The sequence below is a fragment of the Calypte anna genome, chromosome Z (assembly GCF_003957555.1).
Source record: "Calypte anna isolate BGI_N300 chromosome Z, bCalAnn1_v1.p, whole genome shotgun sequence".
Classification (NCBI taxonomy): domain Eukaryota; kingdom Metazoa; phylum Chordata; class Aves; order Apodiformes; family Trochilidae; genus Calypte; species Calypte anna.
Window position 1 is genome coordinate 41,676,165 of NC_044274.1, and position 19,160 is coordinate 41,695,324.

At 36.4% G+C, this 19,160-nt stretch overlaps 1 protein-coding gene across 1 annotated transcript in view; it reads right to left on the reverse strand.

Moving 5' to 3' along the window:
* Positions 1 to 19,160, reverse strand: part of CNTLN (centlein) — a 178,812-nt gene that overhangs the window by 130,379 nt on the left and 29,273 nt on the right. Inside the window, 3 exon segments of the mRNA XM_030467597.1 lie at positions 683 to 816; positions 6,468 to 6,647; positions 7,237 to 7,371. Of these exon segments, the coding sequence (XP_030323457.1) occupies positions 683 to 816; positions 6,468 to 6,647; positions 7,237 to 7,371 (449 nt within the window).

A 19,160-nucleotide genomic window follows, 5' to 3' on the forward strand; every position in this document is an offset into this window, starting at 1 on the left:
GGGGATACTGAAGGGAATATAATTTGTCTGCTCTAAGAGTGATAAATACCGTATATGCCTCTAAAACTAAGACGTGAAAAATGGACAATTTCCTGACAATCCACTTCATTAACAATTGTATTCTGCGCTACTTACATTTTGAAGAATTCAGTAGTCTAGCCAATTCATGATATTCACTCAGTCTTTCATTTCTTTTCACAACTTAAACACGCAGTAATAATCTCACAAATTCAGTGTAAAGAAATGGCGTGTGAGACTGAAGATGAAGCTTAAGTTGCTGCACAGTAAAACTTTAGCAAAAGACTATATAGACTTTTTACTGACTCATCAGATTTTATTCTAATTAAAAAGTTCAAGTTAGGCTTAAAGCTCTCCCAAATTTAGGACACTTAGCCTCTCCAATTACATGTCTGTATCACTGATAATATTGGTATTTTGTTACTTCCAGTGGTAGTTCTCTAATCCAGTGCTAATTAGAGAAGTGTAATTTTTAGTCAGAAACTGATAATAATGAACTAAAAGTCAAAATATGTCAGAGTCTACATAAATTGATATCTACTATTATACTTGTGAAACAGAATGGTATGGAAAGGAAATGCAATGTTGAAAAAAAAAACACTTCTAGTGCAATATACATCTTTGTAAACGGAAGATTTAGACTTAAAAGTAATGAAATACTTACTTAGTTCTGATCACATCACAATCCCTTCTGGATAGTTCTTCCTGCTTCACAGCTACCTCAGATGACAAGTCACTGCATATGCTGCGCAACTCTTCCATTTGTTTTCTTGCCTCTGCCAAACCAACTTCCAAAAGCTAAAAAGGAAGGATTTGAAAAGTATTACACAATAAAGTATAAGCAAGAGTTAAAATTTACTATATGCATATCTGTATTTAGATATATGGATGCGCACATACGTGCGTGTAAATATTTACTTTGGTCTATGGGAATATATACAGCTATGTATAGGAAAAAATCCCAGTTCCCTCAGCTTCTCCTCACAGGGATTCTTCTCCAGACTGCAAAACTGAACACAGGACTTGAGCTGTGGCCTCATCAGTACCAAGTATGGGAGCACAATCACTTCACCTCTCCCACTGGCCATGATATTCCTGATACAAGCCAGGATGCTGTTGGCCTCGGCCACATGGACACACTGGTGGCTCATATTCAGCTGGTTGTCAACCAGCACCCCCAGGTCCTTTTGCACTGGGCAGCTTTCCAGTCACTCTTCCCCAAGCCTACAGCATTGTCTGGGGATGTTGTGACTAAAACACACAGCCCAGCACTTGGCCTTGGCCCATTGATCCGACCTGTTTAGGTCTCTCTGTAGACCCTTCCTACCCTTGATCTGATCAACACTCCCAGCCCACCTTGGATTCATCTGCCAACATGCTGAGGAAGCACTCAATCACCTCATCTAGACAGCTGACAAAAAATTCTGTAAATAAATCCTATATGCCTTTATTGCACAACATATTACAGAGTTGCAGAGGTTTTTCATGGTAGAGATTTTAAAAGGTCTGGTCTTACCAGTGATTAAGTTCCCATAATCCATTGCAGGGCACAATACAGAGAAGAGGTTAAAAATTATTTTGTCAAAAATACTTTAGTTATACAATTGAAGAATTTAAAAACAGAAAAAATATCTTTCTGAACTTCGCCCCACTTGTGACACACATGACTTCAGATTTTGATTTCACCTAACACCTCCACTTGATTTTACCACCAATTAAAGCTGTTAGTTTGACATACATGCCATTGTCTACATCTGAAGCCCTTTGTGACTGTCCAGATTTGGAAAAATAGACATTCTTATCATTATTAGGCAATGTCTTGAGTAATGTCCAACAAAAAAGTAACAAGAAAACTAAACATGTAGTTCATTCTTAAATATGGAGACACATCCATAAACCACCTTACCGGAGGTCTTTTCCTGTTATCTGACTCACTTGGATCTTGGCTAACATGACAAATCATTAAAGAAATATTCCTTAAATGGACAAACTAGAAATAGAAGCTTTTTTTCTCCTCAGTCTGAAAAGGTCAAATTTTATACTCCAATTCAGTTTACCATAGGTATGGAAAAAAAGTGTTCAAAAGTCAAAAGTGACACTTTTCTGCACAGAAAAACAGTTTAAAGACTGGGAGAAAAATGGGCTAGTAACACTTAGCTCAGTCTCTGAACAGAAGGCTACTTTTCCAAAACAATTTTTTATTTAGACATAGCATTTCTGTAATTTAAAACCCATTTTAAAAGTAACGTTGAGGTAGCTTACATTGGTAAGGTTTCATTTTATCTTTCCACAGATGCAGGAGAAAAACATTAAAGAGTCTGTATACAACAACATCTACAGTGTTGTTAAATATACTGTTCATTACTGAAACATATGTACAAAAAAGGATGCCCCAAACTCAAGGCTGAGAGGCAGAACTGACTTTTAGAAGGCAATACAATTTCTGAATTCAAATTATTTTTACCTATAACCACTTTTACAAACACTTGAGAACAATACAAATCCATTACTGAATTTGCTCAGAAATTATTTTTAAAAGCATTTCAGAGATAATTATGTTGGGGTCTATATAACAGCACATCACTTGCAGCCCAATATTGTGTAGTATTATAATGTTATACTTATATATATACGTATACCTCTTTATTTTTTGTAAGCATCCTGTTCAGAGCTAATCTGCCATTCAATATTGACTCCCAAACGTCAAGTGACAGAAATGGGTAATGTCAGGAACAGAGGGAAGAACTAGTTTGAAACAAAACTTCAATTTTCAAGCAAATGTTTTTAGGAAGATTATATGTAAATCACTAATGAACTACAAAAAATAGTCTTTTACAAATCAATATTTTAAAAGTATTAAAAAAAAAAAAAGATAAGGCAATATATTACTACTTTCTAGAGGTCAAATGTAACATTTGCCTCTTTGAGACAGAATTTAAATATGCTTTCTCAATCCCTGCAATAGCTTTATGCTATAACCAATTTCACTCTATCCACTAGAAAAAATGTGTATTCTCTAGTCTAACATCACAGAAGGGGAAGGGTGTTGAGCATTGGACCTATGGACATATGCAGGCTGGCAGGGACCTGGGAAGGTCTCCAGTCACAATCCCTGCCTAAGCCTGTTCAGCCAGGGAATCTGACCAGGCTGCTCAGGGCTTTTCAAAGTCAGGGGTTGAAATCTCCTCAGGAGAGAGGTGACTCAATCAACCTCCATAGGCCACAACAGCCCCACTGAGCTGTCCTGGGGAAAAGGCTTATCCTTATCTCCACCCTCAGCTTTTCCTCTTTCAGCTTGCACTGCCTCTCAATTTTCTGCCATGCAAAGCTGTAAAGAGCCTGGCTGCACTATTTCCATCCCTCCCTGCTGGTGCTGGAGATACTGCTGGATGACAGCCCCAGCCCCATAGCCATTCCTGCTCCTGATTGAATCAGCCTGTCCTACAGCTGCTCCACACGAGGCAAAGTCTCCAGCCTCACCATCTTCACCCTCAGCCATCTTATTGATTTCTTTCTTATACTGCACTCAAAAATGCTGTAGTAATCTAGACACTGTCCCCTGGTTCTCATGGCCATGCCTTGTTTATGCCTCTCCAGATGCTGCTGGATGTCATTGCTGCCTGGGTGCATAGGGCTGGCTCCAGTGTAGGTTCACTCTCAACCACTGCCCAGGACTGTCCCCCAGAAATAATCCCCAGTCTCTATATGGCTGCAGGGCTCTGCCTTCTCAGGGAAAGACTCATAATTTGTCTTGGCTAAGGCTCATGTTAGCCCATTTCCGTTAAGCCTGGACGGCAGCAGAGTCCTCAAACATATCCATTTCCCTCCCTATTTGAGGCTGTCTGCAAATTGGACAAGGATGCCCACTGTCCTCTCTTCCATGTCATTAAAAAAAGGTTTTAAACAAGAGATGTTCAGGATAGAACCTGCAGTAAACCACTTAATACCAGTCTACGGACAAGAGCAAAGCCTATTAACCACAGCTCTCTAAATCCATACATCCAAATAGTTCTTTTAAACATGTTGCTGTCCACCTGTACAGTTGTAACATCCTATCTGGGGTGGAAAAATACAGCAAGGAAGCATCAAAAATCTTGATAAAGCCAATTACATCCAAGCTCTTTTCTTGTCCAGAGACATAATTCTACCACAAACGACCATTAGACTTCTCAGGAACAATTTACCCTTGGTAAATACATGACTGTTTCTAGTTACTTTCTCAATTAGGAAAATTGCCTCCTAGATGACTTTCTTTTTGACTTTCACAGGGACAGAAGTGAGGGAAATCAGCCTTTGTTCTTAAGATTATCCTTTTCAATAGAGACCTCCCCTGATCTCTACTATTTTTAAAAGATGACAGCAACAGCCTGACAGTGACATTAGCCAAAACTTTCAGCACCCTTAGACACAGTTTATCTGGTCCAATGGATGCGTAACTAGTCAAGTTCTGCCAGGTATGCCCCAATTCCACCCTCTGAAGTACTTCTTGAGCTCTGCCTCTAGGCACAAAGACCTGGAGGAATCCTGCTGGACAAGACAAAGGCAAAGATGATATTCAGTACTTCTTCTGTATCTATTACCTACTGTCACTAATTCATTTTTCCTCTTCAGAAACAAGCCACTTTTCTCTTTGTTCAATGACTTACTACTGTAAGCAGTGCAAGAAACTCTTCTTACACCTGTCACCACTTGCAAGTCTCAACTACCAACCCTGAGCGCCCAGACATTTCCAAACTCCTCCTTTGTAGCTTTCACTCCTTCCACTTCCTGAATACTGCCTTCTACCCTTGCCCTGCACTGGAGTTTAGTGATTAATTCTGTTTAGACAAGTTGATCTTGTGGATGATACAAGTTGGATAAATCACCCACTTGTCTTTCTGAGTATCAGGGTGGACTTAGGCTTGGAGGAAGATCTCTTTGTTAGTTCTCCTAAGCTCCTCTACCCTCCAGTGCTGCTTCTCACAGGATTCCACCTACCAATTCCCTGAACAACCTGAAAAGTAAGTCTCCTTCTTAATTACAGGTCTGTACCGCATTAGTTTCCTTTCTTTGTGTCAGGATCTTGGTTGTCACGATTTTATGGTCACTATAGCCAACGCCGCCATTATTATTTCCTTAGTAAGTTACTCATTTTTTTGAGAAAAACAAACCCTGATTTGTGTTCCTCCTAGTTGGCTCAGTGAATATACACCCCAAGAAGTTCTCTCTTTCACAATATAAGCACCCTAATGACCTCCTTGTGACCCATCTTTCAAACACCAACACTACTTATTCTCATCCCTAAAATCATATGGCTAAAACACACTTCTCTTTCAGGAAATCTTAGTTATAATTATTCTGTTTTCATTGAAAGTAACAATGGGAAAGATGATTTTCAGTAATTTATCCAATGTTACAAGCACTACATTTGATGACTTAAAAATTATTAAATCAGTTTAGTAAACACTAGATTTTCCCCCCATTATCAACAAGCCCACTTGTTGTCCTGGGAATTCTATAATCCTTTCATCATAACCACTCCAAAGGGCTCAATTTGCCAGAACTTTTCTTCCCATGTTAACAGATCTGAATGAAGTGCTTTACAAAGGGCTTCCATCAACACAGCAATCAGAAATATCATCAAAATCTCTGACTTGATAGTGGAGGAAAAAACCTTTCTGGTCAAGATTTGGATAAGACAGTTATTGCACTGAATATACCTGAAGGTTATGTCCTTCGATAGTGTAAAAAAGCACAGTACTGTGAGTGTTCATTAGGCATGTAAACAAAAAGAATAAAAGAATACACTAACTAGAAACACATATGCAGCCATCAAACACTGTGGCACAGTGTTTGTGGTTTACATTTCACAAGAATTTATAAAGAACTTGCCAATTTTCACCAGGAAGCAAGGCAAAGTACCATTTAAGTAGAAGTTACAATATTCTTTACAAGTATTCTATTATTTCCTTTTTTGTTTTATCATAAGTAGTGAGAATAACTTTAATATATTGCATACAACAATAAGGCCCCTCACAGAATGGAGTCCTGAGGAGGCTAGAACACATTTTATTCAAAACGTGTTAAAAAGTTTTAAAGTATTCTTTGAAAACAACAAATATCAGATCTACTGCAAACACATTACAGGTAAGGAGATTAGACATTGGAAAAAATTTGAATGATAATATTTTGTGCTTTCATCATTTCACATACATGTATTTTATCTTAAAATACAGTATCTTTTCTTTTTTAATGATTGCATTCTAAGATTGCTATTTGAAGTCAGATTCCAGCTTTGCAACATCAATTTTTAAAAAGCTGTGGGTCTTAAGTGAAGAAATGTAAATGAATGCAAGTCCCCACTGGTACATTTGAATATATAACTTATTATTTAAAGAAAATAACTTGTAGTGCAAATATGCAGAGAAGTTAACTCTGAAATAACATCCTTAGTCCATTCCACTTTGTACCTTTATTTGGGCATCATTGCCAGATTTTTGTATTTTCCATTGTGCCTCCTGCTTCCTCAGTTTCTCCAGGTCATTTAGCAGGTCAGCACAGCATGTATTTAATCTCTTATTTTCCTCCTCCAGGCTTTTTATAACCAGTCTGTTTTGCTCTTCCCTCTTCTGTGCACACTCCTCAGTGTCCTGTAGAACAGTACCACAAGGGCCGATAAACAAAAAAAAGTGATAACTAATCAGCAAATATAAACTGTGCAGTTTTACTCTCACAGCAGCTTCTTCTATATTTGATGGCCAAGGTCACCTGTGTACTTTTATTGGCCTCTTTCATGCAGGTGGAAGGGTCATATTTTTTAGCTGGATGACAGCTTTGATGAGTACACATTTGCAAAGAGCCCATTAATTGATCAAGCTGCCTTTGATGCTGTCCCCAGCTATTTTTGAGACCCACACAGACATATCCTCCCAGACCTCGGCTTTATCAATTAATAATGCCAGTCCCATCAGAATCTAATTACAAGAAGCCACATCTTCACACTCCTACTTTCTTTGCTCCATTTCCATCATTAACTATTTATCTGAAAGTTATAAAGCTTGGATTCTTGGCTTTAAAGCATCCTTCTCAGAGTTGGTACGTGAGAAAACAGTAAGGTACAGCAAGGCCTAAGGCAATTTTTTCTCCAAGCTTGTCACTTTCTGTGCCACAAAGTCTGACACTGCTTAAAGAACTACTTCAAAGCTGCAGTCTTATGAAACTATGTACAAGTCAATATACCTTAAGTTCTTGCCTTTTATCTTTAAATTTCTGGTTCAAGCTACTGAATTCATTCTTCAAACGGGCATTTTCCTCATCCACAGCATTTTTTCTCTGTATTAAGTTGCTTATCTCCTGCTGCTGTCCTTTGAGTCTCTATTTAAATTAAAAATGTTACAGAAAAAAAGCAATTGTTAAAGAACATGCATGTACTGAATTTTAGACCTGTGCATTTTAGACCTACACAATGTAAGAATCCAGTGTATGTAGTTCTACAGCATTATTCGAATTTCACTGGTACTCTAATAAAACTCAAACCTTTATGAATACATGACACAGTAAAATAAATGAGGAACTGAAGATGTGGCTGCTACTAAACAGAAGAGCCCATAAATGCAGAACTTAGATAAAGACAGTAATTTGCAGAAGTTGTATTAGTGATTCTGGATTAAGAATATATTAGGATACTGCCTCACTTGCAATTTAAGCTTACCAAAACTGAAGAAAAAAAAGCTGAGTTCAAAAATATAGAGAATTTATGAAGATAATAAGAAATAACTATTAAATGAAGCAACTGAAAAGTCTATGATACAAAATAGCTGTAAAAAGGCAATTAACTAAATGTACAGCTCAAGGAAAAGAATGCATTTCAACACAGACAACGCCTTGATGTATTCACATATAACAAAATCTCACTGCCTCAAAAAATCCAAACTTCATTTGTTTAGCACTTGCATCCTAGTCTTATGATGTTTGTTTTAGAACACCCCCCCCCCTTTTTAAATGCATGTTAGAAGACGGCACTTTTCTTTAGGAGTCCGTTTTAATTTCACCTACTTTTGTGTCTTCCCTTCGTAAAATGTTTGCCTAGAATATTTTCCTAGCAGTAACACTATACCTATAGTAAGAAAGAGATGTTTTTATCTGCAGACAAAAACACAACTGCTTTGTCTGTAATACCCAAGCTACATGAAATGTGTTCAAAAACAACCACAAAAAAAAAAAAATTAACAAGAGGATATAGCTTTAGACTATTTTACAGTACTGCTGATAAACATACATTAGGATCCCCAGCCTCCAAATTAGTAAATATGGTTCTTCTGCATGTTGGAGAAAAAAAAAGCGTGAAGATATGCTGAGAAAAACATGAAAACTAATACATTTGAGGTATTATTCAACAACCATTTATTTTAAACCCACACTTCCTACCTGTAAATCTAGGGCAAAAAAAAGGTAGCTATGCTACCAGTGAGCCCAGACTAATTCACTACACAAGGTTTTCTATGTCACAGTCCCAAGGAGAGAGCAAGCAGTACAGGGGTAAGCAAGACTTCCTTGGCCTTTTGAAAAGTCTCAGTGCACTGGCATCCTGAGCATCCACACTGCACAAGGGAACTGCTTACAAAACAATAACCACAGAACCATGGTGTATTTTTGAGGGTATCTCCTCAAAATACTAATGTTCTTTTCTGTACTCTGCATAATTACAGAGCACAAAGTAAATCTCTGACCTTTCTGTTTCACTATGTTGCAACAGAATCATAGAATCATAGAATTAGCCGGGTTGGAAGGGACCTCAGAGATCATCTAGTCCAACCCTTGACCCACCGGAGCAGTTGCTAGACCATGGCACTGAGTGCCACATCCAGTCTTTTTTTAAATGTCTCCAGGGACGGAGAATCTACCACCTCACCGGGCAGTCCATTCCATAGCCTAATCACCCTCTCCGTGAAGAAATTCTTTCTAATATCTAACCTAAACCTCCCCTGGCACAACTTAAGACTGTGTCCTCTTGTCTTGTTGAAGGTCGTCTGTGAAAAGAGTCCAGTTCCCACCTCGCTACAGCCTCCTTTCAGGTAGTTGTAGGCAGCAATGAGGTCTCCCCTGAGCCTCCTCTTCTTCAGGCTGAACAGCCCCAGCTCTCTCAGCCTCTCCTCATAGGGCCTGTGCTCGAGTCCCTTCACCAGCCTGGTTGCCCTCCTTTGGACCTGCTCCAGGACCTCTACATCCTTCTTAAACTGAGGGGCCCAGAACTGGACAACTAGAACAACTGGGCAACTAGGGGCCCAGAACAGTTGACAACTACTTTAATAGCCAATAAACTACCTTCTTGAGAATTATTGGAGTTAAATCACATAAAACGAATTAATTTCAGAAACTGTACTGTAAGACTAACTTTGTCAATACAATTTCTTTATTAACATTTAAACTGCTAGTAACCTAGTATGATAGTAAGGCATGTGAAAATGTATTTGAAGATGTTCTATGAAATTTATCTGTGTTCAGTTACAAAAAAAAAAACAGTAATCAATTTCTTTGACTATCTCTCACTCTTTGTTTCATTTATTTTTTAAGAGATTTGTTATAACTTTTCAAAAGTACTTTGAAAGTTTACTCTGTTCTGTACACATTTCTTACTCTACACATCACATCCCCACCTTACTTCCAAATATTTTTGTCCTATTTCTTCTCCTACCACCAACTCCAAGTCTTTTCTATACATTGTTCCTCTGTCTTTAGAAAACTAATGTTTTTTTTTAATTTTGTGAACACAATTCAATTCATTAATTTTGTGAACCATTTCCTCTGATCACTACTTCTATCTGTACTGTTAAAAATATGGTAACATTTCTTACAAGACAAAAACAAACCCCAACTCCATGCTACACTACATAGCAGAAAATTAGTCTAAACAAGAACAAATCCTGCAACAGGTTGAGAAATGTATGAGAAAGGCAATGTAATCCAGATAACCTGTGTAGCAAATATTGCAAACAAACAACTACAGACACAGATGTTTAGTAAATAGAGCAGGGAGCCATGAAGGATATTTTTCCTTCCTCATTTTAAAATTTCACTTTAAGAAAAAATAAATACCATTCTTGTACTTCACATTCAACAGCAGTAATAGTGGAATTTAAAGAATGTATAGAACTATGTACTTTTTAACAGTGATGTCTAAAAACATGGAGAAGAGAGTCAATGTCAACTGAAGATAATGGAAAAATGAGAAAAAATAGAGAGAAAATTCAAGTTCATATTTTCATATCTTGGATTTTTGCCTCAGATGTCATCAATTCTACCCATCAAGGACCACAAAAAAAAAAAAACAAACAAAAAACAAAACAAACAAACAAAAAAAACCTGAAAAAAAACCCTTGCATTTGAGACAGTGTTTAGATGATAACTTAATCTTTCATCCTATAGCATGCATGTTTATTTTATACAAACTCCCCTGGCAAGAGCACTTTACAGCACTGGCACCAGAGATTCAATCATTCTTCCATTTCATCCAAATAAAAACTAAATAAATTTCACGTTCAGAAATTCATATGAAATTTTGCTCAGATACATAAGCCAGTGCTTAAACCTTCTTCAGCCAGTTCATTATCAACAGGTGTTCTGGGCTCCCTTTAACATTTTGAAATCAAGCACTAGGCTCAATTTTCAATGTTCAAAAAACAAAATACTCGCTCTTCAGATATATTATTACAGCTACAGAAACAAATTGTTGCTGGCAGAGATTATTTAACTGCATTTTTAAAAAGGTATGATCTACATTACCATGGAAAACATCAGTTACTTTGTTTGCCTGCCTCCCATTCCCCAGATCCTCAATAGAATTGAGTAAGCAGCTCCTTTGAGTCTTCCTTCCAGCTCATTACTATTTGTTTAACGTTTATCAAGACAAAGTCTATAGCTGAGGAACACCCTTAAAAATGCCACCTATCAGAAAGAACCTATTAGCTATAACAGAGTTAAAAATTCACAAATACACACTCTCATGAAATCCTGCAGTGCAGCTACAGCTCCTGGAGGCATCTGGTTTTTGAGTACATAAACTACAACATGTTATTCCCTAGTTTCGCTATAAACCGTGCACAAACTGGTAAGAATATGTGTATCTGTTAAGTGAAATCAAAGATCTGTGGGGTCCTGCTTGGAATAGGATGTTTTCCAACAATTTGGAGGATTAATAGAGACATGCAGGTACAAAGGTGCAACTAGCTATTTCAAATGTTTCATATCACTGAGATGAAATTTTACTCTCAAATAAGCTACTTATTTTGCAGGATAATCGGACAGATTTTCCTGAATCAGACTTGCACACTAACTACGTATCCCCACAACTGACCCACTTAAGATTCCAAATCAGTCAAAAGGCAAATATGCCACATCAATCACTAAGCAGCAAACTCACCTGAGTAGTCTACTAAGCTGTGTACTGCAGCAGTAGAGAACCAATTTTTAGGTAAGTTTTACATGCATTGAAAAAATCCTGTAATGTTTCAAAGCATTTTTGTTGGCTACCACTTTGTATGCTCTTATCTCTTCCCCTAAATGAATTGAACTTTTACTCTCATATCTGCTCATTTCACATGCTTATAAAGAAGGGAAAAAAACTATGAGTATTACTCAGGAGCCATGACTGGGTAGAAATAAGGGTCATAAAGAAGAATTTCTGAGCTACAGACAATTAAGTAAATTATCATCTGCCTTTGCCTGTGCAGCTGTTTTTGCACTTTCTCAACCTATGAATTACCTTGGATAACAGGAAGGAGAGAACAAAGATTGATTCTCACAGCAGCGAATACAACCAGTGCTCCTAAAAGACTCCCTTACTCTTGTAGGCAAGCAAATCAGCAGAAAAAACCATACCCGATCAACACATAGGGCAACCTCCCAGCTGTGGTTATTTTGACATTCACCATACAAGAAATACTTATCAGGAACACATCTCTTCAAACAGTATCTACTGGTTTTGTGAAGATTCCACAAAACATAGGCTAATGCTACAGAACAGAACAATCTCAAATTTATATTTTGCATTGACTGAAGCAGTACTTGTTTGAATACACAAAAGAACAAAAAACAAAAACCAACAAAACAAACAAACCACTAGCATACACTTCAAAAGATTTTTCCATAGACAAACTTCCAAATACAAGAAAAAAAAATGTACTCCAGAAGTTCATTTACTCTCTTGAAAGCCAAAGGAATCTGATGTTACCCTTTTGTTAAGTTGAGGAGAATCAAAGAGTATCCTTGGTATACTGGAGCCTAGAATGCTCCAGGCAACAGTATTTACAAAGAAAGAAACACCATGACCTGATGGAGCAGGTTGTTTGATGTTTAAGAGGACTGTCAGTCCAGTATTCATTTTTATCCTTTCCCATGGCATCTCTTTAGTTAAAATATGATACTATTTCTTTCCTTCCATAACAGTGCCAAACTGAGGCACTTGATAGGCTTACTAACAAAACCTACTTTTTAAAAATACCTTCATAACAGCCTGCAGAGAAAGAAAACTCATATGCTAAGTCAAACAGAAAATGAGATCCACAAACTACAGATCAGAATTGAAAGGAGAAAATAGTCCTTTTTCTGTATTAGCTCTGAACACCTCAGTCTTTTCATGGCAATGGGATATTATGCTTTACTGATATTTCATAGGAATAGTTATGAAAAAAGTTTTTAAATTCATTTTTAATCAGTGTGAATTCCAATAGCACACTACCATACAGAGACAACAGTGGAAACAAAAGCAAAATTTAATGGTAGGAGTCTGCTTCCAAAAAGAATCTTAGGATACAGCTAACAAGAGTTCAGGTTGGTTTGATGCTGCAAATACCATCACTGAACTTCCAAGTCTTCAGTGACTTTCCTTTTATCCTATGTATAAAAAACATGAAGAAACTACTAAAAAGCAACAGCTGTAGATGCCATTACTCCATTAAGTGTTCACCAGATTTTTACATATTTAGGATGGCGAAGGTAAAAAAAAAACCTAAACCAACCACCCATTGTTCTGCAGTTTGAAATCTGCTCAGATGGCATTGCTGAATCAGTACTGCACCCTTTCTTATATACAGTCTTGTAAATGTAAATAATAGCAGATTTTATTTCATGTCAAGACATTAACTCAAATATGTACTGCTAGTTTATCAAAACATCTCTAAAAATCATTTGAGCTGAAATGCCAAACTGACACATTTCCTTCACTGCTGCTGCTAGTGATATGAAAATGCAGCAATGCACCTTGTTTCTGTCACTGGCTGCTGAAGCACTTTACAAAAAACTTGAGTCTCTCCACAGCAATATTAAAGGTGTCTATCTGTGACTACAAGTAAGGCATATGCATTCAATTTCCACTAGCAAAAGCGCTAGAGTAACAAATAAACATTACATTCCATGCTTTCTTCACTACATTCTTAATCAGCAGGTTTCTCTGGGCAGTAGTATGCTTCAAATATACCACATTAAAAAAACAAATAAACAAACAAAACAAAAAAACAAACAAACAAACAAAAAAAAAAAACCAACAAGAAAACCCCAAACAACTGAAACTGGCAAATAAATTGAAGCTTTTACTCCCATGCAGACTTTCTTAATGAAAGTCTGACACCTTTGGCAGAAACAAAATGTTTTTTATACATGAAATTTTACTACCAACTAAATGTTAAAATAAACCTCCTAAAACTATCTACTTAAACATTTATACATTTCCCTTTTATCACCTCTTTTTCCCCACCAAGTAACTGAGGTTTACTTACCACACCCTTAACTTCCTTTCCTCTCCTCCATCTTTCATATTTTTGTAATAGGAACTGAACAATAATTAGACACCACTAAGACTGTGCCAGTACCATTTCATGGATTTCCTTGATTTAGCTTTTTCAAACTTCTTGTTGTATTTTTTAGACTTTATTAATCCTCATTATTCCAAACTCGAACATTCATATGTATGTTTAACAAATAACGTCCCCAAACATACTCTCATGTAGTCCTTCCAAATAAAGAAAAACACAAAAGAAAAAAAATTAGTACTAGAGATCTGGTCTCTTTCATCTCATGATTATTCATTAGATTCTTTAATTATTTTCAAATGTAGGATGAACAGAAGTTCTACGTAAATAATTCATTAAAAGGTAACCATATGCTATACAAGTCATCTGCTACATTTTTGCAGTCTGTATGGTGTCCTTTTACTGTCAAAATGGCAGTAGCTAGATACAATTTAAAACACAACTTATTTTCAAATCCATCGTGCTCCAAAAGTATAATGCCCTCCACCCTACCTAATTCTGCAGTACCTTTCCAAAGGATGCCTGAATTCACAGTTCAGCTATTCAATTCCAAACCTCACTCTTAACAAGGACTGAAAAAAAGCCAGGAAAATATAGTAACTGGCACATAATGGATTAAAATATAACTCACACATTAGTTGTTCTGTGTGGTTATACCATCATCAATTCTGTCATTCTACTACAACAATCTCAGATACAATAAAAATAAATAGATAAATAAATAAACACCAACCCTAAAAATCAGGGGCATTGTAGCAGAAGAGCTCACTTGATTTTCCTAACCCCAGAAGCTTGTGTCTTCTTCCTTGTCTCATCCCATGCTTTACAGGACTCATTTAGATTAAATTGTTTAAAGAATTGTTTATGTGAAAAAGAATGAAGTTGCAAGCAGGATGTATAAAAGGATACCATTCTTAAAACACTGCCCTTTTTTATGAGGATCAAGTAGAATGGTTCTACTAAGAAGCAGACCAGAAATACAAGCAGCTGACTATATCCTTAAGGTAGGCAATATGTACTTCTCTACTATGAGTTGGTCTGGTTTATTAATTCTCATCCTACTCATTGATTAATGAATAATATAATCTATTATAGACACCATGTTCCCTATTGCCCTCTTCGTATTTGTCCAATGTGATGAATTTGCTGTCCACAGCAAAGCTTGCTATCTTCAGCAGACCACCTTAGTATCTGAACATGTGGTAGAAACAAACTGTGACTTTATACAGTATATAAGTCAGTCTTGCAACTTGAGCACCTCACTTTCACAAGAAACGAAGGAACAATCTCCAACAAGCAATCTGCTAAGTAGGTCACATCACTGGCAATTTTTCTTTTTTCCTAATGTGCACCATTTCATTCCACTAAGGCTGCTCCTTACAACAACACTGCAGCACATTCCTTCTTTCATCAACTAAGAACAAAGCTCTACTGTTCTTTTCACTTCTTATGATATCCTACAGTACTTTGCATCTCTTCTGCTGCACAGGTGCAGTGAAAACCACCAGCAGCAGCTGCATTTTTTCACTGACAGTGGAGGCAAATACTGCTTCTGGCACATCCACAATAGGTTTGCCATCTCTGAAACAAGGGATATAGGGGCTCCTTACCCTGTTAGGAGGCAATGTTTTAGAGTCAGATTTTCACAAAATTACACTTCTAACATGAAAATGAGACAGCATGCCAAAAATGAAAAGCTGTAGCTTCACAATAAACTGAGCACCTCTCTCAGTACAGCATGTACAGCATGTATTACATTAATGCATTTGCTAGATTTAGCGATTAAATGTCCATTTTACTCTACTGTGGATGTGACAGCTCTCAGGAAAACTACAGCAAACACTGACAATATAATCTGAACACAGCTCTAACATCACCTTAACCATCAGTTGCTCTAGATAAATGACCTTTCCTCTTTTGTCTAGTGTTTCTCTGCACCAAGACAGACTGGATTTTCTATAGGACCTAGAACACAGTATCGTATAGCTGCCCTATTCAACACAGATACTTAGACTCTTTCCTCTCTTTTAGCAGCTATATGTTGAAAGAAGTGGCCTAGCCCCCTCTGGGTAAGGCAGCAGAAAATCCAAAGGATCTTCTCACGCACTACTCCCTGTACTAATCTCAAAACACAAAATTAAAATCTACTAAACTGAGCTTTTCTCTTCATTCTCTTCCATGAGTTTGATGGAACTAGCTGGGTTTTTCCCTCACTTCCTTCTCAGCAAGGCCTATACAAGGTTGTCAGTGTGAGTTAGCCTCTGTCTCTAGAAGCATGCATGGCTATGTGAGATCTGCAGGAAATGATACCTACTAGCATCTACTCCTGACACAGCAAAATTTCAATACACTCACATACATCAATGCTGCCAGATCAGGTGTAGTAAATAAAGAACAGCTGTTGCTATGATCAACTTTTCTGACAAGCTCCTTTCTCTGTGTGGGCAGCAGGTTGGTGAAGGCAGAATCAAATCTCAAAGGGCACTGCATGCTCTTTTCCTCTACCTGACCCTTAAGAAAAACCTGTTTTCTTAAACTTGAGAAAATATACTTGTATTCAAGGAAGAGGAAATGATATCAATAATCTCCTTAAAAGGGGAATAAAATAGAGTGTGTCCCCCTGAAAACTAAACTGATTTCACAATTTAAAAAAAAAATGTCACTACAGAAACCAGATAATATACTGGACACAGTTAAGAAGCTGCCTCCACTCTTAATAGTTTCCAATGGCTTTAGAAGTAATTTTATCACACAAAAAAGGTCATCTTATCGTAGCACTAACTGGCTACATAATAACAACTCTTACCGGACAAGAAATTTCCCAAAATAGATACCAGCTCCCCAAAGGATGAATGAGATCATAAAGATGATCTCCCTCTTCTTTCCATGCTTGAATACTGAGCTCTGCTAACATAAGAGTCAAGCATTTCAAACCAACAGAACAAGCAGACAAGAAGAGACATCACTTTTACTTACTGTACTTTTTCCTGTCTAATCCAAGTCCAGCTATCATTTCAGGCTATCTTTATAGAAACACTACGAAGAACACAAAGGCTGAATAACACAGAGCTAGAAGCCCTAGCCAGCTTCAAGCTTGGCTACAGAGTCAAAAGGATGGATTTACTGCACACCTGTGCAAAGATCCAATAAAGATAATTTTTTTTGCAGATTAAGTAGGAAAACTTTCCCAAAATGGAATATGCTACCTCACAGAAACACATTTTGAACTTGTAGAGAAAACATTCCTACTGGGAAATCACACAAAAATACTAATGAGCTATAAAGGTACACTGTAATTCACAGCTTATTAATTTTTTCAGATAAACATGCCCACAGGTATAAGCCATAGTCATCTACTTCAGATAGCTTTCTATCAATAAACCAGAATCAGCAGCTTTCAGCTATTCTAATAATAAATACACTTCTCTCATCTTTCTCACACAGACCAGCTCCTTAATAAGACAGACATCTTTCTCTTAATTCTATGAGAAAACTACGAAGAATGGCAAGCAGACAGACATTATAATTCACTGATGCAGTTCAAAAGGGATACAGAAAACAGACAAGTTTCAGAACTGAAGATTGATCCCTTTTAAAGAAAAAAAAAGTTTCTATGTCCTCAGATATTCTTTGCTTGCAGTATCTATTCATCCACTAGAGAAACTTTTTTTACTAAGACTTTATAAACTTCGCATAATCTCATCACTACTAACACATTCATCCCAACTCCCTATTACTAAAATTATCCTCATGTCCCCCATTACACATGAATAATCAAGGTTATACACTACTGGAAATAAAGTGTTTAGATAGCAATAATGTGGGTATACATTTGTCTTTATTTAATAGCTGCATTTTATTGAGAAGAATAATACAATCAGGTGAAGGAAGAAAAGTTAAGAAAAATTTATTAGTGTTAATTAATGCTTGAAGGTAGAATTATGCTTCTTTCAATTGAACCCATTAAATGAGCTTTAATATAGATTTGCACAGCAAGCTGAAGATTTTCAAGTGCAGATAATGAGGCAAGCTAGTACTATTTTAACCCCTCTAGAGTATAATCAGTTGATAAGGTTTTGAAACGTTACAAGGTCTAGGACAAAAAGATTAGCTTTAGTTTCTCCAGATCAAAATTGAAACCTAATTAATTAACAATGTTATAGAAGACAGAAAGGGTTTACCTCTACTTTTACATGGTTTTAATTTCATCTTCTAAGGAAAACAGGTGAAGATATTTTAATTTATCTGGTTTATGAACTGCAGAAGACTGAGTTCTTTTTTCCCACACTATCCTCTAAACTCTTTAAGTTTAAAAATGTTACTGAATTCATTCAAAAACCTCACCTTATTTAAAAGAAAAAAAAACAAAACAACAGAAGCACTTGTAATCTATTTGATTATCTATTCTTGGTGAATTATCCACTTAAAGATAGCAGTTAGAAATTCTTTTACTTGAAACACAAAGAAAAATTATGTATATATGGCAAGGATGCATTATTAGTGAGAATGTGTAAAAAAAATTACATGAATAAGATCAATATTGAAATCTAGCCATCACCCTCTAAGGATTAAGATTTTTATCACACAGCATTTAAAATAAATATGTATGTGCCAGATGAGGCACAGCTGTGACTATCAAGACCAAAATTCAACAATCAACCAACTATAAAGAAAAGAATTTAAGAAAGACTGATTTTTTTAAAAGTAATGAAGGGGGTAAATACAACAGAAAATTCCAATACACTATATTTTGTTCTCATGACAAGGAAAAAAAAAAAAAAGTATGAAACTGAAAATTACATCACTGTAATTCAGGAAAGGTGCATAACAGACTGATGTTTTACTTAAGCACAGAAAGTTCAATGCATCTCTGTTCCTAAGATATTAGTAGAAATCTTGCAAGACTGCGAGTTACACCAATTTTTAATCTTAAAGCCACAGGTTCTATTCTCATTAATATCTGTGCAACTTTTCTCCCCATTTAGGTTATACATATTACTGCCCAGTCATAAGTTTCTAAATTAATTATTTTAGTTGATTTTCAGTAATGTCCATTAGATTAGAAATCCTTCAAACAGTTAAAATATCACATTACAAACAGAGCTAATTTAGTTCTCAGTATTAAATAACAGCATGTATCTCGCCTGTGGAGAATATGTTTTCTTATTTTTAGTAATTTTAAAAGGTGTTTTAGCCACGTCAAGATGAAGTCTAAGCACTATGCAAGAGAAGGAAGATCATCTCAAGTTCTCCTAGGGTTTTGGTGTTATTGCTGGCAGCACTACCAGTTTACATACGTGTCAAATTATGATAGATGTCATTTATTTGCCTTTTTTCCCCTTAGTGAGCATAGATTCA